The sequence below is a fragment of the Vipera berus genome, assembly GCF_964194415.1.
Source record: "Vipera berus genome assembly, chromosome: Z".
NCBI classification, from domain to species: Eukaryota; Metazoa; Chordata; class Lepidosauria; order Squamata; family Viperidae; genus Vipera; species Vipera berus.
In genome coordinates, this window is record NC_138205.1 from 30,541,298 (window position 1) to 30,567,314 (window position 26,017).

Genomic DNA, 26,017 nt, shown 5'->3' on the forward strand with positions numbered 1-26,017 from the left:
ATTTGCACAATAATTATGCTATTTGTCTCAATCAGTTTGAGGTAAAATCACGCAAATAATTGTAATGATATACTCATTTAACAAAACATTGAGAATAACGCTCCTTTCCCAGTTGGTTCATTAAAATGATTTGTATGTATTTTAAGGGTAAGTAAATGCCATCTTGTGGGTGATACGGGTAAGGCATTAGTAATCCAGGTTTTTAGTTTTAAATAGTACTCAGATTTGCACTCTTAGTTGTTCATGGAAATATCCTGCTAGAGGCACTTAAGTTCTCCATAGCAAAATCCTGTGTACGCTTAGTGTAGTCCAAAGCCTATGCTTGTCTGAAAATAGAAGTAGTTCAGAAGAAAGAAACTCAAATTGTGAACAGAAAGAAAAACGAGACCAATAAAAGGGTGAAAGATAACTTCACAAATGAAAAGGGTAATGACTGCAGTGCACAACTAGATCTGTGATAGAGTAGGCAAACACTAGGACAAAATTCTCAAAGGTAAGGGCAGTCCAACCAGAATATTGGTGAGATTATCACAGTATCTGGGTCTGATTGTTGGAGATTATTGGACTCTGAATAATCATTTTGGATTTGCTTTATTTCTGAAGGTCCCATTTTGAATAGGATTCAACCTAATGGCCTATAAAGCCACTTTTATTTGTAGTATTATGTATTTACATACCAAAGAAATATATCTACAGGAATTAGGGTAAACAGTTATCTGATAAGGATGCCTGAGGACTTGTAAAAGTGGGTTAAGAATGTGGGGAAACATGCTGACAAATTGCAAGATTTAGTCCAAGTAGATAAGAACATACCGTAGTAAGGATAGTCAAGATCACAACAAATATTTTCTGAAAAGGAGAGTCAGATCTTGAGATGGAGAATTGGGTAATTTCTTGTATCCATCTTCAAGGAGGTTGCTGTGTGATAAGCTTATGCGTCTATATTCACAACTGGTGGGGGAAAAAGTTTCTGAATAATGAATGCTGCTCTTTCTCTGCTTAAAGAACATACATTCTTGCTTGGGTGTTTTTGTGTGTTAGGGCAGGCAGGGAGACTAACTGAAATGGCATAAGGCCTGACTTTCGGAAGAGGACTACTGGAAGAAATACCATGTGAAACTGCTGGGAAAAGAGAGAATTTGAAGAGCAATATGGATATTTGAACATAAACAATCATGTTGCTTTACCAATTTGGATCAGAGATTTGCAGCACTTGTAAGAAATGGCAAGAATGTTTAGGATTTTTTAGAACAGAAAAATAAAAGGTGGGAAGTGAACACAGAAGAAACATACACATTTGTGGTCCAGGTAAGTGTTTTCTACCCAGATTTATTATCATCCGGATTATTCTGCAGAATCCATCCTGGCAGAAGACTGGAATGGATGAAATAAAAGCTTTATCCCAGAGTGTATAATGTTTGGAATTTATGTCTGTAAAATAGATTATTTAAATCACCAGGGTTGAGGTATGTTTCAGTTATTGCTTTGTCTAATAGAACTGCCGTCCCCATATTTTCTTACTGTTTCTACTGCTTTAGCAACTCTTGCTTCTGTCTTTAAAATCATGATGAGTTAGAAGTTGAAGCTAGGTAGAGAATAGTCTTTCCCTCCAATCAATTTAATTTATCATTAAATATATTTATTGTGCAATAAATTTTAGAGTCAGACTGCTGTAGAGATTAGAGTCCTGGTCTAGAAACCAGGAGCCTGTGAGTTCTAATCCTTATTACACCCAATTGAGTGACCTTTGGGCCAGTCATTCTGAACTCTAAGGAGAAAATGGTAACTATTTCTGAAATCCTGCCAAGAAAACTGCAGAGACTTATCAGCAGTCAGTTTTTAACAACAATGCATATGTATAACCTACTGGTACATGCATCTATTCATTCTTCATTTCACATAGCTGGTAGATTGCTTTGTGTTATGTGAATCTCTGATCGTAGATATGCTAAGCTAAGCTAAACAAGCTCAGATGCTTTAAGATAATTTTATCCACTCCTGTGATTAACTTACAAATTCTGGCCTGTTAAGGTGCATTCAACCATATTTTTGATTTTGTGCAGAACATGTTTTCTTCCTTGCTTAGTAATGTGCCAAGTGGAGTGACTGTTCCTCAGTCACAGATTAAGCTAGGATTCTTGGCTTAGTTTCATGTGCAAATGCAGAATTAAGAGCCACCCAGAAAGGACTTTATTGCAGTTCTCAGCTTTATCAGCTTTACCATAATCTATAAATGCCATGGGTCCCTAGGCTAGGTATTCCGAGAGATGAAATTAAACACAATCAGAGAGTGCCATATCAAAATAAGCACTCCATTGGAAAAAAATAGAATAATTATACTTTGAAATAGCAATATTAACTTGGTTTGAATTGAGAAAGACAGTCGTCCTGTCTTTCAGTGAAAACCTGAAATATGGGAGTTCCACATTGCAGGTGGCTACTGGACTAACAGCTGACCCAATTTCCTCCCCCCTCCCACTGCATCCTGCTCCCTTCCTGCCCATCTGTTAACTCATATTGCTGCACTTCATTGTTTTACTATTGTTATATTAACATTTTTAAAAATAATTTATGATCGGTTGTAAGCCACCCAGAGCAGCCCCACAGTAACATGGGCGACAAATAAATTTAATCATAAATAAGTACATTTTAGAAAAAAGCAAAAAGAAAATTCCAAGCATAGGAATACACTGTACAGGAAACAGTTAATTAGAACAGGTGGGTAATAGTGTGCCAGACCCTCCAAATACATTGGACTATGACATCCAGCAATCATGGATTGTAATACACACTTTCCAATTGAGATGACGAAGTAATATCAAGTCGAGAAGCAAATTGCAAGAGTAGCAACAGGATTAAAGACTCACTTTTGGTAAGATTTGATAAGGAAGCAAATAATAGTGGAACTAAACCTGTATACCTGCAATACTAGTTTGACAAAATTCCAGCAAGTAAGCCACTAAGTCTTTGCCAAACTGCTGGCAATAAAAAAATTGTATAAAATAGACAAAACAGTAAAAAAGCTATTGAAGTTTCACAGGTCTAGATTATTTAAATCTGATGAAAAATGTGATTTGTGTAATATTAAACCTATTGTCTGTATCTCAGCAAGAAAAGGAGGAAATCAGCATATAAAGATAATATGAAGCAATGTTTAATTAGACTAAATACACAAAAAACAAACTTTTAAACATTTAGACAATATGTAGGCCCCAAAACAGAAGACTGGCAGGAGAAGGGAAACAATTTAACTCAAAAAGTCCAATAGAATTCCAGGCTACATTTCAGTTCTTGGTGTTCACCTTTTCACAGGAAAGACAAAATGTCATTCTGCTGTAGAATAGAAGAATGCAACATGCAGTACAGAACCGTGTAGCTATTTCTAAACTGTATCCATCTTTTCTTCCCACTTTCGCAGCTGCTCCAGAAGATGTTGTTGTTGTAGAGAATCTGAAATCCTTAAGTCTGGTTCATTATCTTTTAATGATGATGCCCCATAACTTTTGCCTAGTTCACAAAGAGTTTCTAAAACCTTGGGAACTACCTAGGTATGGAGGTGGGAGAAGGGAGGAGAAAGAGGAAGAGAGAAAGAGAGCAAAACTATTTACAATCCCATTAAGTAAATTTTGTTCATCTGTAGTAAATCATCTCTAATGTAGGTGGTCATTTCTGTAATCTACAATTGTAGAAACGTTCAGGGTGAAATATCATCTTGATGTGCACACACTGAACATGGCTTGTTGAATAAATCAAAAGGAGTCAGTGCCATACAATATTCTGTTTAGTAATACACCATATGTGGTCCTCCAACCTTTGGGTAAGCCCTTCAGAGATTCCCCAATGGCATTGTTTCAGAAACATTACATTGTTTTCTGTGAATGTAAAAAAATTGGATTCTAAATTTGAATGTGGCAGGGAAAAAATATTAAATATCAAACCCCTGGCATACTAACAAGGTATATATCCTATGGTAGCCAGTAAACTATAGGTTAGAATTGTTGGATTTGGATGGCAAATTAAGCCACAAATTAGAAATATATTCTACTTTAATATGTCTGAATCTAGCTACTCTAAAAGCAAGTCTAGCTTCTATAACTTTGGCTTGCTAGATTCTGTTTTTCAACTTGCTTCAATCCCAACCAACACAGCTAATGTTCAAGGATGTGAGATATTGTCAACATTCAGAAGGCCACTGGGTCACCATCCTTTTTACTTCCCACCTTAAATCACTGCACTGCAACAATTGTTTACTTTTGGATTTCCTTAGAAAGATGGAAAGGATTAACGAACAAGAAAAAAGCCCCAGTCAGAATGTAGGAATGAATAACATGAGAGGGAGGAGAGATTTAAAGAAAAGGCTTCTTTATTAGCAGAAGAACAGGTCTGTTTTCGAAACACTTGGAAAACAACAAGCTTTTCTGAGACTTGCTTTCATTTATCCCTACAAGGAGAATCCTTTCCCTTTCATAGTTTTGCTCAAAGCTGAGAAAAAGTTACACTTGCTTCTTTCTTCCAACCTAACAAATCTATTATGAATATTAAGGGCAGAATAAAAAAGGAATTTTGGGGCTTATATACACTACATACTAATGTTTACTGTGTTGTATAAATCAAGCCATTCTGTATTTCTTAGGTTATGGGTAAAAAAAATAAGTTTCTGAGACATGTGAAGAAAATCTGTGTGGCTGCTAAGAATCAACACTGATATATAATTACAATGTGTGAATCGGATTACTGAATCAATTGATAGCAAGCAGTAAATAGCCACATACAGAAAAGGTTTTTCCTTCCCACAGAGTAACTTGTAATTCTAAAGGGATAATCACGTGCCCTTTTGATCAAGTGCAATCCCAGTTCAAGGCTAAACTATGTATTGTGCACTTGGGAGAAAAAGGTCAACTTGTTTATGGTAAATACAGAAATAGTTAATACTTCCTCAATCTGTATCTAACCTGAGTCACATAGATAGAAAAGACAAACCTCATTTTCACTGTGGAGCTGATTTTGGCAAAAACAAACAAAACCCCACCAAAATACTGAAGTGGTACCTTTGCTTATTGAAAAGCATGCCTCCGAATAAATTTCAATTGCATGCATTTTATTTATTCAGTCTGTGTCCTTTCTATTTATCAAGTGCTCAAACCAGCAAACAACAATCACAATAATTAGAACCATCATAATTGAAGTCATTAATAGTTAAATTTCAAGGCTAAAAAGTGTATTAGTTGTTTTGCCAAGGTGGACATGCTAAATGCAATTCCCAGTGCAGAACATTTCATAGCTCTTAAAATTGAAGTCTTACTTTTTAATTAAATTGTAGAAAATGTGGTTTAGGCTACATCATTTTGGGTTTATGTGTCCAATTTATTTTATAGCTGTACATTAAAAAAATATTTCCTCGCAAGACGAGAATAAGAAAAGCATACTGGGGAAAAATGTACACATATATACATTTAACAAACTTTTGGATAAGAACTTACTTTTACCATGATCAGTTTTTTCTTCCAGACTCTATTGGAATCAGGCCACTCTTCCCCAAAACATAACCACCGAGTGTAATTAGGACAACCATTGCTTCCTTCAATGTACCCAATCAATTCTGAGGGAAGAAAGAGAAGAGAAGGTGGGATTTTTTCCCCTTGTATTTGGCTACTTCACCACAGAAAAATATAATATCCGCTCTCCAATTAGTGAGTGCACATGGTGAATGCACATGGTGAGGCATCCTACTACCAAGGATGCATCAAGTTTAACAAAAAGGGAGCAGTGAAATCCCCAAAATTTAGAATCAATACACAGGTACTCCTCAATTTACAACCATTCGTTTAGTGACCAATTGAAGTAACAGCTTATGGTGATTTTTGATACATAAGACCATTTTGATCACATGATCAATGTGGATGCCTAGCAACTGGGATGTATTTATGCATTGTCCTGGGATTGTGTGATTCCATTTGTAATCTTACCAGCCGGCGTTTAACATGCAAAGTCAATAGGGGAAGTCAGATTTGTTTAATGATTGCACGATTCACTTAACAATAGGTGATTCACCTAACAACTGGGGCAAAATAGATTGTAAAATGGAGCTAAACTGCCTTGCTTCACAACAGAAATTTTGGGCTCCGTTATAGTTGTAAGTACCACCAATAATATACCATAAGTATACCACTATAATGGCCATTTTGCAAGTTTTAACTTAATGAAAACCTATGGCTTCCCATAGATAGTCGAACTATCTATGGGCCATAGATTTAGAAAAAGCATGGCAAGAACAGGGACACATTGTAAGTCAGATGTAGATAGCCTGAGTATGTCCCCTAACCAATCATAAAAATCCATAGTGGCTCTCCATTATGTGAATCATAGTTGAAATGTTATGCACAAACGTAGCCGGTTGCATATCTTGTGTGCATAGAAAGAGGGAGAAAATGAGAAAGCCTATTCTCACATAACACATTAACTTCATTAAAATGTACAACATTTAGCTCCATCAAAAAAGAATTTCCAGATGTTTAAGCTGGTTTCAAAAAGAATTGTGGCACTTGTGACCATATTGCAAATCTACAGTGGATCATGGGAAAATCTTAAGCTATCAAAAGATCGTTTATTTGCTTTATTGACTGTAAGAAAGTCTTCAATTGTATTGATCACAGCAAGCTGTGGAGAGCCCTAAAAGACCTGCAAGTGACAACACATCTGGCCAAGTTGGTGCAGTCACTGTTCCCAATTCAGAAAGCCACTGTATGGAAATTCTGATTGTTTTTAAGGTAGAGAATGGAACGCAACAAGGTTGTATTCTTTTGGATTTCTTATTCAACCTGTATGCCAAAGTGATCATGAAGAAGCTGAAACTTGAAGAATCAAAAATTTGAGTAAAGATTGGAGGAACATCAATAATCTTCAATATGTTGATGGCACAACCCTCAGGAATCAAAGAAAGCCTGAAACATTTGATCAAAATGATTAAAGATAAAAGCAAGACTCTTCCTGAATATCAAAAAAACCCCAAACTTATGACCACTGTGAGGAATGGAAATTTCAAAATAACAATTGATGGTGAAGAGATTGAATATGTACAAGAATTCACTTTCCGAACGTTATATTATGGAGTGGAAAAAATGGATTGATTATATCCAGAACAAATATGGGACTAAAAAGTTTCATTTAGCATTTGAATAAGTCTTCCTTTCTTTTTTCTTTTCTTTTTCTTTTTATATGTAATATTAATATTGCTTGTAGTTATCTTATATGAGCTAGAGAGCGATAGATTTAATAGTTTATTGTTGTTAGCATATGGATGTTTATGATTGTTCTTTGTTTTTATACCTTGTACTTAGCTCTGGGAAGTCGGGGGGGGGGGGAGGGGGAAATGGGGGGGAGGGACAGGGAGGGTTAGGTAGGGGTGGGGGAGGGGGGATTGTTAAAGATAAAATGTACTGTAAAACTTTTCAATAAAAAAAAAAGAATTCACTTTCCATAGGGTTGCAGGTCTATCAAAGCAGGGAATGCAGCTCAGAAATAAAGCATCAAATCACACTGGGTCACACAACAATGGTGAGTGTGAGTCAAGTATGGAAAAGCAAGGACGTTAGCTTGATAACCGAATGCAGATTAGTCTACCTAAAAAATTGCACCATGAAAACAACTAGACAAAAGAGTTAGAAAAGGTTCCTGCACATTCTTTGGACAAGCAAAGGTGACAAACAAGAAAGTACTGGAATGTATAAAACCAGACATCTCACAGGAAAATCACAAAATTCCATATTTTGGCCATATCATGCAATCAAATTAACCGAAAAAAGGCTGTTATGCTTAGAGTTGTCAGTGGTAAAAGAAAACAAGGCCACCAAAACACTGGCCAAGACCCCATCAAAGCCAGCACCTGCCAGAGAATAAAATAACAGAGCTATACAAAACTGAAAAATGTGGAGAACGCTGATCTATAGAATCGCCAAGAATCACACAATTATTTTTATTTATTTATTTTATTATATTTATATACCGCCCTTTCCCGAAGGACTCAGGGCGGTTTACAGGGTGATTAAAACAAAAAATACAAAAGTTAAAAACAGTTAAAAAATTATATCCGTCCCTGAACAAATAAAACCCCAGTTAAAATTAAAATTAAAATTCTCAGCCTGGGCCAGAGAGCTCGAAGAGCCAGGTCTTCAGGTCCCGGCGGAATGAACGGAGTTCGGGGGCGGTCCTAAGCTCCACTGGCAGCTGGTTCCAAAGGGCAGGCGCACCCACTGAGAAGGCCCTATCCCTGGGTGTTGTCCGCCGGCAATCTCTTACCGGCGGTACCCTGAGAAGACCCTCCCTGTGGGAGCGCACTGGACGAAGGGAGCTTGTACAGATAGTATAATTACATTAAAAGAATGTTTACAGTTTGTAGAATGTAGATATGGGATGAATCAACATGAGGTTTTTATTTCTTAGAGCATTACAGTTTACACTGTGTTTTGTTAACCTGGGTTTAATGTTTTAAAAAGTTGTATGAACTCCGTCCTTGGGTTCTGCACCTGGCACATTTTTGCTAAAAGAATGGGATTCTTAGCTGCAAAAGACTTCTATTTATAGAAAATATTAATAACAAAAACAGTGGTTTCCAATCCAACATTCATAAAGTCTTCGTTGTTTTATTAGGACAGGGATGGGGAAGCTGTGAACCTTTCATTTCAACAATATCTCATAGCATACCTAATACTTAAAACAGATGGAAGCTGTTATCCCAACATCTGGATGGAATCTCAGCTACAAATGAAGTTAGGGACCTTCTGCTTTCAAAAGAAGCAGATAATGATAATCGGGGCCTGAAAGTTTAGAAAAAGATAAGGAAATATATGGCCAATAATTTCACATGCTTTTCTATCCTTACCTTTGCTTAAAAGGATCCAGTAAAGATAGTCTTCGACTTATGACCACAACAGAGAACAGAATTTCTGTTATTAAGTAAGACGGTTAATAAGTGAATTGCACCCAATTTTATGACCTCTTTTGCCATGGTTGTTAAGCAAATGACTGCAGTTCTTAAATGGCCATTAAGCTCCCCCCATTGACTTTGCTTGCTGGAAGCCAACTGCAACTGTTGTAAATTCATTCCAGTTGCCAAGCTCCTGGATTTTGATTACATGACTGTGGGGATAAGTTGTAACTGCAAAGACTGATAAGTCACTTTTTTCAGTGCCATTGTAACTTTGAATGGTCGCTAAATGAATGATTCTAAGGCAAGGATTGTCTGTCGTGATTTTAAATTCAGTTTTCTGAAAGTTTGGGATGGATCGCACTGGAAAACATATACTTTTCAAAAGAGGGAGGGAAACCTGAAGCAGATTTGGGGGCCTTCTAACAACTGTATACAGCTCAGTGGTGGCATCTGTATGAAATACTTGCAGAAGGCTGGCTGACTCAATTTCTGGCAACTCAAATTAAAAAAGATTTAAAAAACACCAAAAAGCAAGTGCTGCATGAATACTGGATGAAACTCATAGCTTGGCTCTATAAGCATCAACACTGAGTCTTCAAAGAGGATCCTAAGAGTCAAGAATCCTCCTTCATTCCCAAAACCAAGTTTTTTCATGATGCACTTTCCTCTTTTTTATTGGACAAGAATCAAAGTGACCAAATGTTCATTTGATCCATGGTTTTTTGAATAGAGAAGATGCTTCCTTGTATCCTATTATTTAGGCAGAATGTTTTTCTTCTAAGCTGATTTCCCTGTCTGGTAGCAGGAGGAGATCAGAAGTGACCTGTTCTAACCTGCCATACCACTGCAATCTCAATCTTGGATTGCTATCTGAGCAACATGGATTATATGCCATCAAGTTTGGATTTACTCTTAACAACCACACAAACCACCCGAGAACAAGCTGCGTATATTATATTACATATTATATATATTAATGGGTGCACAGCAGGCTCTCGTTTAGTAGCAAAAGCTCAATGAAGCCTTGTTTAGTGGTAATTTTAGCTTAAGTAGAATTAACATACATGTGAACAAGCATTCTTAGGAGTTGGGTTAAAAACCATCTTAGCATACCTGATATGAAAACCTGCATATTGAAGATGGGAACAAACTGTTCCTTCAGTAGATTTCCATGCAGTATCCCATCTCCCGGAATTTCAGATTGGCTCCACCAGACATGGCAAACACCTTTGCGCATGCCACACAGTTGGTTTCCCATGATACGGAGATGCACACCTGGAGCCACTCCTTTGAGAAGGCGAAGAGTGTATTTTGCTTGTAGTTTATCGCTCAAAGTGGTGGGGTCAGGCAATGACACATCTTCCAAATCAGGATAATTGCCAGAGACACCAGGAGGCACAAAGCATAGGCCTCGTGAATTCACTTTACTGATCAATTTATGTAAAACCTGACGACCCCGATAAAAAGTCTGAACCTCAAAATCTGTCTCTAAAAAGAAGGAAATCCAAATTCTCAGAGTAGAGACAGTACTTTTTAATTAGTTCACACACAAAAAAAACTTTTACTACTGTAAAAAGGTAAAGGTAAAGGTTCCCCCGCACATGCAGGCTAGTTGTTTCCAACTCTCCGTTTCAAACCCGAAGAGCCAGCGCTTGTCCGAGGACGTCTCCGTGGTCATGTGGCCGGCATGACTAGATGCCAAAGGCGCATGGAACGCTGTTACCTTCCCACCATAGTGGTCCCTATTTTTCTACTTGCATTTTTACGTGCTTTCGAGCTGCTAGGTTGGCAGAAGCTGGGACGAGTAACAGACGCTCACTCTGTTACACGGTACTCGGGATTTGATCCACCAGACTGCCGACCTTCTGATCAACAAGCTCAGCGTCCTGACCCACTGAGCCACCGCATCCCTTTTTACTACTGTAAACTACTACTAATACTGTACATTAGTGCCAAGGAATCTGTGACTCTGAATTACAACTTCCAGCACTCTTCAGTACTGGCTACGCTGATTAGTTAGTTCAGCTACATCTATAGGGCCATAGGTTTTCCAGTTTCTTAAGATGCCAAGATTCTCTTACCAGGTTTTTCACTACTATCCTGCAGGAGGACTTATTATTTCCTCTAGATTCAGAAACTTACCAAATGGATTTGTTATCAGTTGTTCCAATGGTGACATCATGGCAATGGGTGGATGCAGTTCTAAATTGGATGAAGGTGGGTTTTCATAGCAAAGTATATTTTCTGCCGCTATTCCTGAATATGGAACTTTACATATGGAACAAAAAATATATAGATTACAAAACTAAAACTGGTGGGTTTATAACTATATTCATTTAAGGAACTAAAATGTGGAGATATGGAAGTGGAAAAACAACTATTTCCACATCGTTATTTGGGCAGTTATCTCCCCCACTCCCCCATTATCTAAGGTCTTGTCTTAATATAAATTCTCTATCAGTTTCTCCACAATAGGCATTTCATGAAGTGAGCTGCAGTTTTTGACAGGTTACACTTTTTAATATAGTTTGGTCAGAAAAATGCTGCAAGGATCCTTCTGATTTAATGGGTCTAAGATTCAAATCTTGAGAGAACAAGCAGATTTTGATCTAGTGGAATTGAAGCTTGAACGTTTTTCTGCTCCATCATGGGCAGAATTTGGTATCTGGAATGGAACTTATTTAAAAAAGATTCTATTTCATTCCATTATAAAGGCTTAGATTTAAAAGAAAACCTTTTAAAAATATTCAATTAAAATAAAGCTGAAAACTCTTACTTCTTCTAATAGATCCATCTCATTCTTCTGAACATTTTTAGAAGGAAAAAAACCCCACTGTAATTTAGCCAAAAGGTAGAAAGCAAGTTGGACAATTGCTATTGTTTTTTCATAGAATTTCTCTGCACCATTGTACAGGTGGCCCTCGACTTGCAACCACAATTGAGCCCAAAATTTCTGTTGCTAAGTGAGACATTTGTTAATTGAATTTTGCCCCATTTATCAACCTTTCTTGCTATAGTTGTTAAGTGAACCACAGCACTTGTTAAATTAGTAACATAGTTATTAAGTGAATCTGGCTTCCCCATTGACTTTGCTTGTCAGAAGGTCACAAAAGTTGACCACATCACCCTGGGAAAATCATAAATATGAGTCAGTGGCTAAGCGTCCAAATTCTGATTGGTGACCATGGGTATTTTGCAACGGTCGTGTGAAAAATGATCATAAGTAACATATTTCAGTCACTAAATGAACTGTTGTAAGTCGAGGCCTATCTGTACTACAGTGTACTAGATCTTCATCTTCTAACAATGCTCTTTCACAACATTTCAATTCTTAAACCTATTCTTGTCCTTCTTCCAAATGTCATTCATGTTACTCAGTAATTTAGAAAACAAAAACTCTTTACATTATGTGAAAGTGAAGACTTATGCATCCAACCATTATTACTTTTTATTGTGTAGTGAGTTCAGAAGAGTAGGAATGATGCCAGGCAGAGGAGTACAGTCAAAACAGCTCTTTATTTAGTGACCATAACTGTACTGAGGGGTTAGGGGGAACTTTTAAAAAAGGAATTCTTTCTATTCTATATTATTATTTTCTTTCTACAATGTCTACCATAGATTGGCACATGATGTTTAGATGATAAAGTCTTGGTTCACATTAAAGCATAAATATAGTTTTCAAAGCTCAAGACTGAGTATATTGTCTATGAAACAGTATGGTTCATTTGGCTTTAGGTTGCTGCTCTGTGTGAATGGAAGTTCTTTGACCACAAGACAACCAAGAATTTTCCCTAGATTAAGAAAGCTTACCAAATTCATTGGTTCCGTCGGTTTGTTTCAATAGAGCCATTGGTGATATAGAACTAACTGGATCCAACTGGGACGGAGATAGAGTTTGATACCACATTAGACAGTCTTCTCCTAGGGCCAAAAGTGAAGTATTGTAGAAGACAAAGAGACATAACAAAAACTTAATACCGAAACAAGGAACAATTTGGACTTTTTCAAAATACAAAATAACCTCATCTCTTCCCTCCCCCACTTTTGACCATTTATTCCTCAAATAGCCACCAATGTTTTGATCTCTAACATTTTATTTTAAAGACATTTAAGAACAAGACTAAAAATGGAGAAAAACAAAAAATTGAGCTGTACAAATTTTAAATTAGATAAGAATTTACAACATGCTAAGGAAAAACAAAGATTTGTTATTCTACTAATATTTCATTGGTACAGTATATAAAGATGATTTTACATTACTTTAAAATTACAATTAAAATCATGTCAGAAATTAAGAAAAACAGCCAAGATAAGGATCACTAGTCAAAATAATGATTTCTAACTATAGAGGGTCCTCGACTTATGATCACAATTGAGTCCAAAATATCTGTTGCTAAGGGAGATGGTTGTTAAGTGAGTTTTGCCCCATTTTACAACCTGTCTCATCATAATTGTTAAGTTAATAGCAAGGTTGTCAATGGTTTCCCCATTGACTTGGCTGGTTAGGAGGTCACAAAAGGTGATCACATGATTCAGGGACACTGCGACCATCATAAATATGAGCCAGTTGCCAAACTCCCAAATTTTAATCAGGTGACCCTGGGGATGCTGCAACAGTCATAAGTGTGAAAAATGGTCATCAGTCATTTTTCTGAAACTTTGAATGGTTACTAAACAAATGATTGTAAGTCAAGGGCTAATCTGAAGCAGTCTGAAAATAATAATAATAATAATAATAATAATAATAATAATAATAATAATAATAATAAAAAATAATAATAATAAATAATAATAATAATAATAATAATAATAATAATAATAATAATAATAATAATAATAAGAAGAAGAAGAAGAAGAAGAAGAAGAAGAAGAAGAAGAAGAAGAAGAAGAAGAAGTTGGAAGGGACCTTGGAGGTCATCTAGTCCAACCGCCTGCTCAGGCAGGAAACCCTATACCATTTCGGAGCTTTTAGAGCTTTGAAATGTTATGTTAATAGAATCCCAAATGCTGAATACAATATAGCAGAAATCTATTTGCAAAATTATAATTCATGTCATGTTAATTTAATGACATGCATTAAATATGAAGTTATTTTGACATTAATGCATACACTTAAAAAACTTTGGATTGTCTGTCCATCGAAGAAGGAACTGTGACATTTCCACTATGTTCCAGTGAAAAATATAAAATTTACTAAGGTCAATCCAGTATTTTTTCTAGGAATGCAAAGCTTATATATACTGGTGAGAAATAAAAGTCAGTATTTAAAATTTGTTTCATTTTTGGTGAATAATCTGCCAAAATTGCTGAGCTTTATGACTACTTTCAAATATGGAAGAATTCTCCAACCTGGTTATTAAATTTTTAACTTTTTTTACCCTTAATATTATTTATTTTAGCTATCACCTTAGGAGTAAAATACCAAGAAAACATCTTGTACTAATTTTCTAAGTAAATTTGTCTTCCATTGATGTTCCCATTTTTGCCTTTTAATTTAGATTCTTCATGCTTTTAAACATAGAGGTACAACGTTTAACTTATTCTGTTTCTGAATTACATTTCAGTGACTATTTTATATATATGCCCCAACAGATGTTCTATATTTCTTTTACAAGCATTTCAAAATGTGGTCAGGTCTCTGTCTAAATGTTCCACTTGGCTTTTATATTTTTTTAAAAAAACCTGTATTCTTTTTAGATTGTATTGAAAACAATGAAGGAGAATCTCAGATTTCATTTTTGTTTTATTAAAGGTTGTATTCTGCAATCCTTACAAATGATATCTGCACTTATTTTGTTGACCATCATGAAAATAAATAATATCATCCTTTTGATTCTCATCACTCACCATTATTAGAATTGGAACAATCCAAAGAACTCAGCACATTCTCCTGTGTTTCATCCTGTAGAACAGGATGAAAGATCAGAAAAAGCATCTAGTCTTGGCATGTTCAACCTATTGGCTTACCTGAGCTACACTGAATGGAAAGGAATTGTCATGGGCTGTGTGTAAAATATATATAGTTAATACATATAAATGCACATAATGTGAAAAGTTTATAATCTTATGAGGCTGCATTACTGGCTCTCCAGGATCACATGCCACCCACCAGCCATGAATCAGAGACGCCTGATCTGGTCTCTTGCCCTCTCTTCTCCATTCAGAGGGATATCCAACTCCCAAGTTCTTTTTTTTCCATTTTCCTTTGACCATTCAAATGAAGGCATGTAAGCTATGTTGGGAACTTTTTTCCAGGAAAGAAATGTAGAATACATCAATAAGCACTGCCACCTAGTGTTAAGCACACAAAACACAGAGAAAGGCTTTTGAAAAGCTGCTGAAAACGAGAGAAACATCTTTAAAGATATAAGAGGATACTACAACTTCATTCTGCCAGGGGACAACATGCTATACTGAGTGTTTGGAAAACTCCAGCAAAGGAAGGGAATCTGACTATCGGGTGAGATAGAGAAGAACTGACCTGACTAAACGATGAACTCGCTCCCCGTGACCTTCTACTTTCAGCTGGAATCAACGGGGCATCACTGATCTTCTCTGTTGGATTATTTAAGTCTATATAAGAAAATAACAAACAAATATTCTTTCACTCTGATCCACAATTCTCCCTTCTTTAAATTATACTGTTTTCAGTAGCTGCCAAGCTTTCTGAAGTTAATTCCTTACTGGCAATATTAAGGCTGATTTTATAGACTTTGTGAGGATCTTCAGAGTCAGTACTATTATCCTCCACCATCTCAATACCATCTTTTCGGTTCAGAGCAGCGCGGAAGTTCCTCTTCCAATCTGAAGGGGTCCGAGGATCCGATTCTGGGTTGTAAAGGTGTCTAGCAATAGCCCAATCCTAGGCAGAAAGGTATTAGGTAGGTAAAACCACCACAGTATATTCTGCAATTGCCATGCCTGGCTTCTCCATGCTCCTCATCAAACTAGCATATGACTAAATTCATCCAATACACCAAAATCTGATTTGCTTCTGTCTTGACTTAATTCATTTTGTGAACCCAGCCACTACAGTTTATAAGGCATGGTTTATGGCTTAGCATGCTGGGCAAACCAAGTCATAGGATCTCGGAAAGTTTATGCAGCAGTGAGTTTCTTAATTTTTAACAGACCATAATAATCTTTGTAGTTTTTGATGAAAAAAACCACTATTTTCTATTTTAGCCATTTTCAGGGATTGTCCTCTGAAAGTGGCTAAAACATATGGCTCAGTATTCAAATGCCTAGACAGATATCTAGAGGTGTAGAGAACAAGGCAAAAGGCCTTCATGGAGATAAGATCAAGTTCACAAGAAGCAGATAATATTAGGAAGCAGCTCAGACAAACACCTCCCTAATTCACTGAACCATAAGTAGTAGAAGTACAACACAATCAGACTTGTAAGAGTCTGTTATAGCCAGTTTCAATAAAAGTAGTTTTAGCCTTCCTGTGAAATTGATTTCTTGTTCAGGTCTAAGTGGGGCTGACAAACGGACGCAGGTGACTAGTAGAAGCCACCATGGTATCAATGAGCCATGACACCAATGTGCAGAAAGTGCTGATTATATCATGGTGGCGCAGCGATTAGAATGCAGTATTACAGGCTGACTATGCCAAATCCCAGGAGTTCAAGTCTGACTGGCTCAAGGTTGACTCAGCCTTCCATCCTTCTGAGGTCAATAAAATGACGACCCAGATTGTTATATGCTGACTCTGTAAACCACGTAGATAGGGCTGTGAAGTACTGTGAAGTAGCATATAAGTCTAAGTGCTATTGCTATTACTACTCATGATGACACATATTGTCATTTATTTGCCCTTGGGGATCTCAAAATTTGCAAGATGACAAGCATAGCATAGTGATAGAATTTCTGCTCCTATTGTGCTTGCATTGCATGCCCATACAGATGTGTACTTTTAAACTCCCAGAATTCCTCAGCCAGCATATTCCTGTGACTGAGAAAAACTGCTCTAGCAAATGAACACTTACAGTTTCAAGAAAAAGTATGTGAACCCTTTGGGATTACGTGGAGTTTTGCATGAATTGGCCATAAAATGCGCTCTAAACGTCATGTAAGTCACAACAATAGAAAAACACAGTCTGCTTAAAATAATACTACACAAACATTAGCTGTTGTCATGTTTTAATTGAAGATAAGATGGAAAAATTCACAGTGCAGGGTGGAAAAAGTATGTGAACCTTTGGACTTAATAACTGGTTGACCCTCCTTTGGCAGCAATAACCTCAACCAAACATTTCCTGTAGCTGCAGATCAGACCTGCACAACGATCTGGAGTAATTTTGGACCACTCCTCTGCACAAAACTGTTTCAGTGTAGCAATATTTTTGGGATGTCTGGTGTGAATCGCTCTCTTAAGGTCATGCCACAGCATTTCAATCGGGTTGAGGTCAGGACTCTGACTGGGCCACTCCAGAAGGCGTATTCTGTTCTGTTGAAGCCATTGTTTTGTTGAATTACTTGTATGCTTTGGGTCATTGTCCTGTTGCATCACCCATCCTCTGCGGAGCTTCAGTTGGCAGACAGATGGTCGTACGTTTTCCTGCAAAATGTCCTGATAAACTCTGGAATTCATTTCCCCATCAATGACAACAATCCGTCCAGGCCCTGAGGCAGCAAAGCAGCCCCAAACCATGATGCTCCCTCCGCCATGTTTTACAGTGGGGATGAGGTTTTGATGTTGGTGTGCTGTGCCTTTTTTTCTCCACACATAGTGTTGTGTGTTTTTCCCAAACAACTCAATTTTGGTTTCATCTGTCCACAGTATATTTTGCCAGTATTTCCCCCTTCGGTAGGTTCTAAAACCCCTAGTTCCACGAGGCGTTCCAGTTCGTCCTCAATTTTCTTTTTGAGGGTGAATGGGACCCTCCTGGCCCTGATCCTGACTGGTTGTACAGTGGGGTTTAAGTTTAAGGAGACGGGTGGGCCTGTATATTTTCCCAGAGAGCCGTCGAAGACGTCTGCATATTGTTTGCAGACAGCTTCGAGGCTTGCGGCCTGTACAGCATTGACCCCCGTGATGGCAATGCCTAAGGGGCTAAACCAGTTAAGCCCGATTAGATTGGTGCGTTCCCCTTGTGTTACCAACACATCTAGGGGCCCTTGGAATTTTTTAAATTCTACCCACACTCTGGCTTTCCCCTTAAGCAGAATGGGGGATTTTTGATAATCTGCCAATTGTATCTGGGGGGGGGGCTCTAAGGGAATTTCCTTGTTGTTGCGTTGGCAAATTTTCTTGTAGGTTTTTAGGGAAATTAGAGACACTGCCGACCCGGAGTCGACCTCCATGTTGCAGGAGACCCCTTGGAGTTTAGCTTTAATTTTAACCTTGGGGCTTAGATGGTGGACCCCATGGGGCTCTCTTGTCCCTGTCTACCGCCTTCACTAAACTCCCCGGGGGTTTTTCCCTATAGGCTCGGTAAGGTCTCGTACCTGGGGGGGTGGCCTCCAATTCGTGCAGGTTGTTGCGGGGTCGGCTCCGGCAAACTATTTTGATGTGCCCGGTTTTCCCGCAGTTGTGGCACTTTGCGTTGCGGAAACGGCAGCTCGCTCGGGCATGGTTGCCCCCGCAGCTGGCACAGGTGACCCGTGGTTCCCTGGGGTAGCTTCGTGGGGGAATGTAGCTCCGTGCTTTTTGTTTGTCGCTGTGGTCGCTTCGGCGGGTTTGTAGCTTTTCCATCCGCCGTTGGATGGCATCTACATCGGTCAGGTCTATGGTTCCGTCGTCATCGCTGAGGGTTGTTTCGTCCTGATGTACGGTTCCGTGATGTTCGTTGGTTGGTCATGTGTGGTCTCCCCGATGGCTGTCTTCGTACACCAATACCTCCCGGGAGACCTCCGCTAGATTCATGTCGGGCTTGGCGATGATCTTCTTTTGAAGACGTTCGTCTCTCAGCCCTATGACAATTTGATCCCGAATCCGATCTTCTAAGTCTGGAAATTGGCAGCTTCGTGCGGCGTGCCGGACTCCTGCGATGAAGTCGTTCGCAGATTCATCCGGCCGCTGGCGTCGATGTGCGAATTGCACTTGCCAATACAGCTCTGAGCGGGCCGGCATAAAATGCTTGTTAAGTCTTTCGGTGAGCTCAGCGTAGGGCACCTCCGCGATCGGTATCGGGCTGAACAGCCCTACGGCGACGTCATAGACCGGCGGCCTGCTTATGTACAGGAGGGCTGCCGCTTTTGCCCGATCGTCAGTAATTTTACTGACCAAGAGGAACCCCTCGACCTGCCCCAGGTGCGACTCCCATCGCTCCGGGTGACGGGTGTCAAATTCTCTGACGCTGTCCCGGTCCGGTTATCCGCTCCGCCGTGGAAGTTATAACTTCCAAGTGACTCAGCCGTGACTCGCTCGGGGTGGCCGGGAACTCTCTTCCCTGGCAGTGACTTCAGCTCGGCGAAGCGAATCCCACCTTCGTTGCCAGTGAAGTGGCTGACAGACCACTCTGAGACAGCAGGCTTAACTCCAACAGGTTTATTCAGAATCGGACAAAAAGGTGTTAGGCTTTAACTCTTTTATAGCTGGCCGCCGGCCGGCTGGGCCAATCAGCGGCCGTTCTTCTCCCACCGGGATTCAGGAGCCAATCCGCTGTAGGCTGTGTTTGACAGCTCCTTCGTCCGCGTGGCTGGAGCGCATGCATGGTTCCGTGCTTGTGTTGACAGCGGAAAGCTGTCAACTGGCTGCGCCTGCACCTTCGCTGTGGTGGTTTTGACAGCTGTCAAAACTCCCGCGTGTTCGGCTGTCATGGTGTTTACCTCACGATAATACAACTGTTCTAACTTATTAAACGTTAACAACTCTTACATATATAATACAAGTAGTGCTGTGGAACATCCAGGTGCTCCTTTGCAAACTTCAAACGTGCTGCAATATTTTTTTTGGACAGCAATGGCTTCCTCCATGGTGTCCTCCCATGTACTCCATTCTTGTTTAATGTTTTCCTTATTGTAGATGTGTCAACAAAATGTTAGCATGTGCCAGAGATTTCTGTAGGTCTTTAGCTGACACTCTAGGATTCTTCCTTACCTCATTAAGCATTATGCGCTGTGCTCTTGCAGTCATTTTTACAGGACGACCACGCCTAGGGAGAGTAGCAACAGTGCTAAACTTTCTCCATTTGTAGACAGTCTGTCTTACCGTGGACACATGAACATCAAGGCTTTTGGAGATACTTTTGTAACCCTTTCCAGCTTCATGCAAGTCAACAATTCTTGATTGTAGGTCTTCTGAGAGCTCTTTTCTGCGAGGCATGGTTCACATCAGACAGTGCTTCTTGAGACCAGTAAACCCAAAACAGGTGTTTTTTTAAAGGGCAGGATGGCTGTCAGCAACACATCCAATATCATCACACTGGTTGGAGTCAAGATTGGCTCACTCCTGGCTCCAATTAGCTCTTGGAGAAGTCATTATAGGCTAGGGGTTCACATACTTTTTCCACCCTGCACTGTGAATGTTTCCATCTTATCTTCAATTAAAACATGACAACAGCTAATGTTTGTGTAGTATTATTTTAAGCAGACTGTGTTTTTCTATTGTTGCGACTTACATGATGTTTAGAGCGCATTTTATGGCCAATTCATGCAAAACTCCACGTAATCCCAAAGGGTTCACATACTTTTTCTTGCAACTGTAATCTTTTGGAAGTCAAGAGCATCTCTTGTAAACAAGACAAAAGCATAATGAAACTTAAATTTAATTGATTTTATTTCTCTCCAGTCATAGCTCAAATTATTTTTTCTTTCTATCACAATAAAAGGCATGGGTGGCTCAGATGTGCACCTCACAATGCAACATTTTCTCCTTTATATCCTCTAAGCATGGTATCATAGGTACTAAACTACTTCTCCTCTTGCCCATTTTGGCTAAGGAATTATGGGAGTCCAATGCATCTCAAGGGCCCGATATTGGAAAGAATACTTTAAGGACACAGCAACAACTACCAAGGGGCCCCAAAGACTTATCAATTTCATCTACTGGTTAAAGGGCTAAGACCAGGAAAACCTGAGTACTGCTCTGTCCTTAAGAATGGAACTAGCTGGGTGAGTCTGGGCCAGTCATTTTTTCTCAGACCTGGGACTCCTGATCTAGTCTACCTTATAGAACTGACATATCTGTCCATGTAACCAGTAGGAGTACAGACCGACTCAAAGCCCACCACCACCATGAGCTCATAATACAGAGGCTGAATAATTCAGAGACCCATCAGAAAAAATGGACTTGCCATCAACAATTGAAGAAAGACAGTTTGGTCTAGTGGTTAAGGAACCAGGCTAGAAAGCAGGAGACCATGAATTCAAATTTTGCCTTAGCCATGAGAGTCAGCTGGGTGACCTTGACTCACTTTCCTTGAGCCCAACTCACCTTATGAGGCAACAATTTGCTTACAGCTGCCAAAAAAGTCAAAGCAGTCCTAGGCTGCATCCATAAAGTAATAGCATCAAGATCAAGAGAAGTGACAGTACTGTTTTATCCAGCAATAGTGGGCCACATATGGAATACTGCATCTAGTTATGGTCACCAGGATACAAAAAACCTGTTGATACCCTAAGAAGTGTATAGAGAATAGCAACAAGGATGATAAAGACTTAGGAGAAATCAAATAATGAACAATTGAAAGAGTTAAGTAAGTCTAGCCTATGGAAGAAAAGGATTAGAAGGGATAATGATAACTATCTCCCAATACTTTGAAGAGATGTCACAGAGAAGAGGGGGTTGACTTATTCTCCAAAGCACCAAAATGAGGACAAGAAGTGGCAGGTGGGATTCTTGTTAAAGAGAGATCCAACTTTGATGTAGGGAATTTTTCTGACAAGAACAATCGTCTCTTTCACACAGAATGTGACACACATCCAACAGGGGAAGAAAACCCCAGTAGCTTACCTCAAAGATCTGAAAATCCTTTGGGTTACTGTTCTGCCGTGAGAGATGCTTCCATGGCACTCGGAAAAGTGTTTTTTCTGAGTTGAGCCAAGACACACCTGGATATCGCTGGCTATCCAACTGCTCTATCAGCCAGGGCACAATGAGAAGTTTCTGAGTTCCCATTGGAGATATACAGATATGGTGTCAGTTTAAATCTGTGGGGAAAGAACAGAACATTAACACAATGCACTGGGGAAATGTGAAAAAAATGCTTTTCACGCATGGACAGAACTTTTGCTTATCATAAGGTCCTTGGTGGTCTCTGAGGTTGGTGGTTTTCATACAGATATTTCATTACCAAGAGTAGCAATTGTGAGAGAGATCTTGGAGTCCTAGTGGACAATCACTTAAATATGAGCCAGCAGTGTGCTACAGCTGCTAAAAAAGCCAACACAATGCTAGGCTGCATTAACAGGGATAGAATCAAGATCACGTGAAGTATTAATACCACTTTACAATGCCTTGGTAAGGCCACACTTGGAATACTGCATCCAGTGTTGGTTACCATGATGAAAAAAAGTTGTTGAGACACCAGAAAGAGTACAGAGAAGAGCAACAAAGATGATTAGAGGTCTGGAGGCTAAAACATATAAGGAACAGTTGCTGGAATTGGGTATGTCTAGTTTAATGAGGAGAAGGATGAGGGGGGACATGATAGCAGTGTTCCAATATCTCAGGGACTGCCACAAAGAAGAGGGAGTCAAGCTATTCTCCAAAGCACCTTAAGGCAGGACAAGAAGCAACAGATGGAAACTAATCAAGAGAGAAGCAACCTAGAACTAAGGAGAAACTTCCTGACAGTTAGAACAATTAACCAGTGGAACAACCTGCCTCCAGAAGCGGTGAATGCTCCAACACTGGAAGTTTTCAAGAAGAGACTGGATAGCCATTTGTCTGAAATGGTATAGGGTTTCCTGCCTGAGCAGGGAGTTGGAGATGACCTCCAAGGTCCCTTCCAAGTACTACTACTACTACTAACTACTACTTCTTCTTCTTCCTCTTCCTCCTCCTCCTCCTCCTCCTCTTCTTCTTCTTCTTCTTCTTCTTCTTCTTCTTCTTCTTCTTCTTCTTCTTCTTCTTCTTCTTCTTCTTCTTCTTCTTCTTCTTCTTCTTCTTCTTCTTCTTCTTCTTCTTCTTCTTCTTCTTCTTCTTCTTATTATTATTATTATTATTATTATTATTATTATTATTATTATTATTATTATTATGTAACATTATCAGGGCTGTGTACAGATGTGCACTGATGTTACCTATTATGGTAATGAAATGGCTGCAAAAAAATCACCAAACTCAGACAGCATCAAGGACCCCACAGTTCAACCCTGATATACAATTCTCTTCTATTGTTTGCAGTCCCTTGCCATCCACGACTACTTCCCCAATCTGTAGCTGTGCAGATGACTGAACCTTCCAGAATTTCCTTGTCAGATGACTGAACCTTCCAGAATTTCCTTGTCAGCAGGGTCAAGGCCCTAACACATTGTTGCTTGATAAAAGCTCAAAACAGCAGCGAATTTAGGCTGCTCTCCTATTTCTAAACAAGACGCTGATCCTCCTGGAATAATCTTTTCTCATCCACAACATTTTTTGGAAATCTGAACAATCAACTGTCTCATCCGTACCTCCACTCTCTCTAAATAAAAGATGGGATAGCTGCACAAACCTTTTGGCAACCTTCCGCCGCTTCCCGTCTGGAAGTGGGCAGAGTAGGATTTACTTCGCAGTAAACGTCGGGTTTACTCTGGAAATTTTGGAAATACCACTAAGAGGAACTGTTATTTGGTGGGCCTCGCGTACGGTATTTTGATTTCAGATCTGGAAGGTGGAGCGTAGTTGCGGGAGACGTCGGCACGTTTATCATCGCTGTCAAGATAGCTTGAGCGTCTTCCCGAACTCCGAGCCCCCCTCCCCGATCAGTGTACCTACCTCTTTCTCTACCGCGGGATCTCTAGTTCAGTCGAGCGATTTAAAAAAAAAAACAGGTTACAAAGTCCCCGTCACACATTTAGTTTCGATTTCCTGATTCAGAAATCTTCAACTGGACACGCCTTCTTCTAGTTGAATCGGAGAGGATTTTTTCCCCTCTCTCAATACGTCTGAAGAAACCGCCCATCAGGGAGGCAGTTTTGATGTTCTTTTTCTTTTAGGAAAGCAATATTTCGGTAGCGAGAAGTCTGTGATGGTAAGAATCTAAGAAATCATGCCGATCGGAGTTGATGAGAACTGAATAAACGTCATTTCCTGGTGCCAATTTGGGGAAAGCTGTGAGAAATTGCTGAGGAATGGGTGTTGGGTTCACAGAATAACCCCCAGTTGTGAAAAAGGGTGCCTAACGCTTCCCAAACCTATCCCAACATCTTAGCTTCTACCGCTCATGGGTACGGATAACCCACAAATTACAACACTTCATTTAGTGACCATTCAAAGTTGATAACGGCACTGGAAAAAAGTGACTTATGGCCATTTTTCACACTTATGACCGTTGCAGCATCCCCATGGTCACGTGATTTACATTTGGATGCTTGACAACCGACTCACATTTATGACGGTAGCAGTGTAACCTTCTGGCCAGCAAAGTCAATGGGGAAACCAGATTGACTTAACAACCATGTTACTAATTTAAGAACCACAGTGAATCACTTAGCAAATGTGGCAAGGAAAGTCATAAAATGGGACAAAATTCACTTAACAACTATCTTGCTTAACAACAGAAAGTTTGGGCTCAATTGCAGTTGTAAGTTGAGGACTACCCTCTCAGTTAACAGAAGTCAACCATGACTGACATCCTTATTTATTACCTATGCAATCTTTTTCTTACAAATTCTGTCCGTTCCTCCCCCCCCCTGCCCGGTCAGGTCTTTATTAGTTTTGTCTCTTCAAAAAAATATCACCTTCTGTTTTGTTCCACTCCTGACCATTTGTCATTTATTCTGTTAGCAGAACTACTTCAAATACTGTAACACAGTCTCATGAAATTGCGTTGTGCCATTCATGGATTTTGCTTGATGTATTTCCATTCTTGCCATTACTGTTGGAACACTTCTTACTGAACTTTCTTTTATGGGAATTGACATCACAGAGGCTCCAGTGTGACGATTCCTGAGTTTTACACCCTATTTTTTAGGAAAATATGTCTTGGATAAGAAGAGAATATATAGTGTGACAGCTTCCAACACATGTAATTATATTGTCCTGTTCCTAGAATGCTATCCAAAATGGGGCAAATGTAAAATGGGCCAAAGCTCACTTAACAAATTTCTCTCTTAGCAACATAAATTTGGGGGTTGTAAGTTGAGGGCTACCTGTATTGTCCACTGTGAAGTAACCCTTTATTTTTTTCTGCCTCCCTTAAAGCATTTTAGATATTTTTAAACGCCGATGTTTTGAGATTACAGGCAAAGTTTTAATGGTTGCCCGCGTTCTTCTTTAAAAGAATTGTTTTCGCATGAACTAATTTGATGGCATTTTTCATTTTATGGGTATTTTTAGTCTTGCATGTCGTCATGGAAAAGCACATTAAAAATGGCTTAATAATAAATAAAGCAGTTTTGTTCTTAAATGGCTCCTTTGTTGGTGAACACAGGGAGAACCTTTCCTGCTGGGCCAGGGGTGGGCAACCTCGGCTCTTTTGTGGCTCGTGGACTTCGGCTCCCAGAATTCCTGAGCCAGCATGGCTGGCTCGGGAGTTCTGGGAGTTGAGGTCCATGAGTCATGGAGGAGCCGAGGTTGCCTACCCCTGTGCTAGGCAGTGAAGAAGCCAATAATGCTGAAGAGAATGACAAGAATATTGAATTATCACCTAAAGGAAGAAGAAGAGAGAGGGCAGTGCACAAATGGTGTGTTTTTGTTTTAATAAGAATTTAGCTAAACAGCAAAAGATAATCAAGCAGATAGGTAACTCTTGCAAGCAAAAATGACTCTCATTAGAGCATTAATAAACATGGCAAGCCCCAAAGATGCTTTTTTCAGGAGGCAACTGGACTTTCTTGTGTTTCTTTTGAGGGCATTTCGCTTCTTGTCTGGGAGGCTTCTTCGGCTCTGGCTGGATGGTGGGGAGCGGAGGGATTTATATTGCTTGCAGACAGATGTTCATTTGGATTCCTTTAGAGCAGGGGTGTCAAACTGCTGGCCATGGGCCAGATGAAAAA

The 26,017-nt window shown here is 39.3% G+C and overlaps 1 protein-coding gene across 5 annotated transcripts; it reads right to left on the reverse strand.

Annotated features, from left to right (window-relative positions):
* Positions 1-3,132: 3,132 nt before the first annotated feature.
* Positions 3,133-23,915, reverse strand: IRF3 (interferon regulatory factor 3). Of its 5 annotated transcripts, none has more exons than XM_081343126.1 (10): positions 23,796-23,915; positions 21,828-22,024; positions 15,611-15,788; positions 15,408-15,499; positions 14,774-14,828; positions 12,737-12,844; positions 11,069-11,194; positions 10,040-10,414; positions 5,481-5,599; positions 3,133-3,544 (listed from the first exon to the last, which is right to left on the reverse strand). In XM_081343126.1, exons 2-10 carry the CDS (start codon positions 21,990-21,992, stop codon positions 3,383-3,385), a joined length of 1,380 nt encoding a protein of 459 aa, XP_081199252.1. In that variant the 5' UTR covers positions 21,993-22,024; positions 23,796-23,915; the 3' UTR covers positions 3,133-3,382. The 5 variants fall into 5 exon arrangements, with proteins under 5 accessions (XP_081199252.1, XP_081199250.1, XP_081199251.1 ...); XM_081343124.1 differs by having other exon boundaries at positions 12,737-12,847; XM_081343125.1 differs by lacking the exon at positions 23,796-23,915 and adding an exon at positions 23,533-23,702 and having other exon boundaries at positions 12,737-12,847.
* Positions 23,916-26,017: the final 2,102 nt, after the last annotated feature.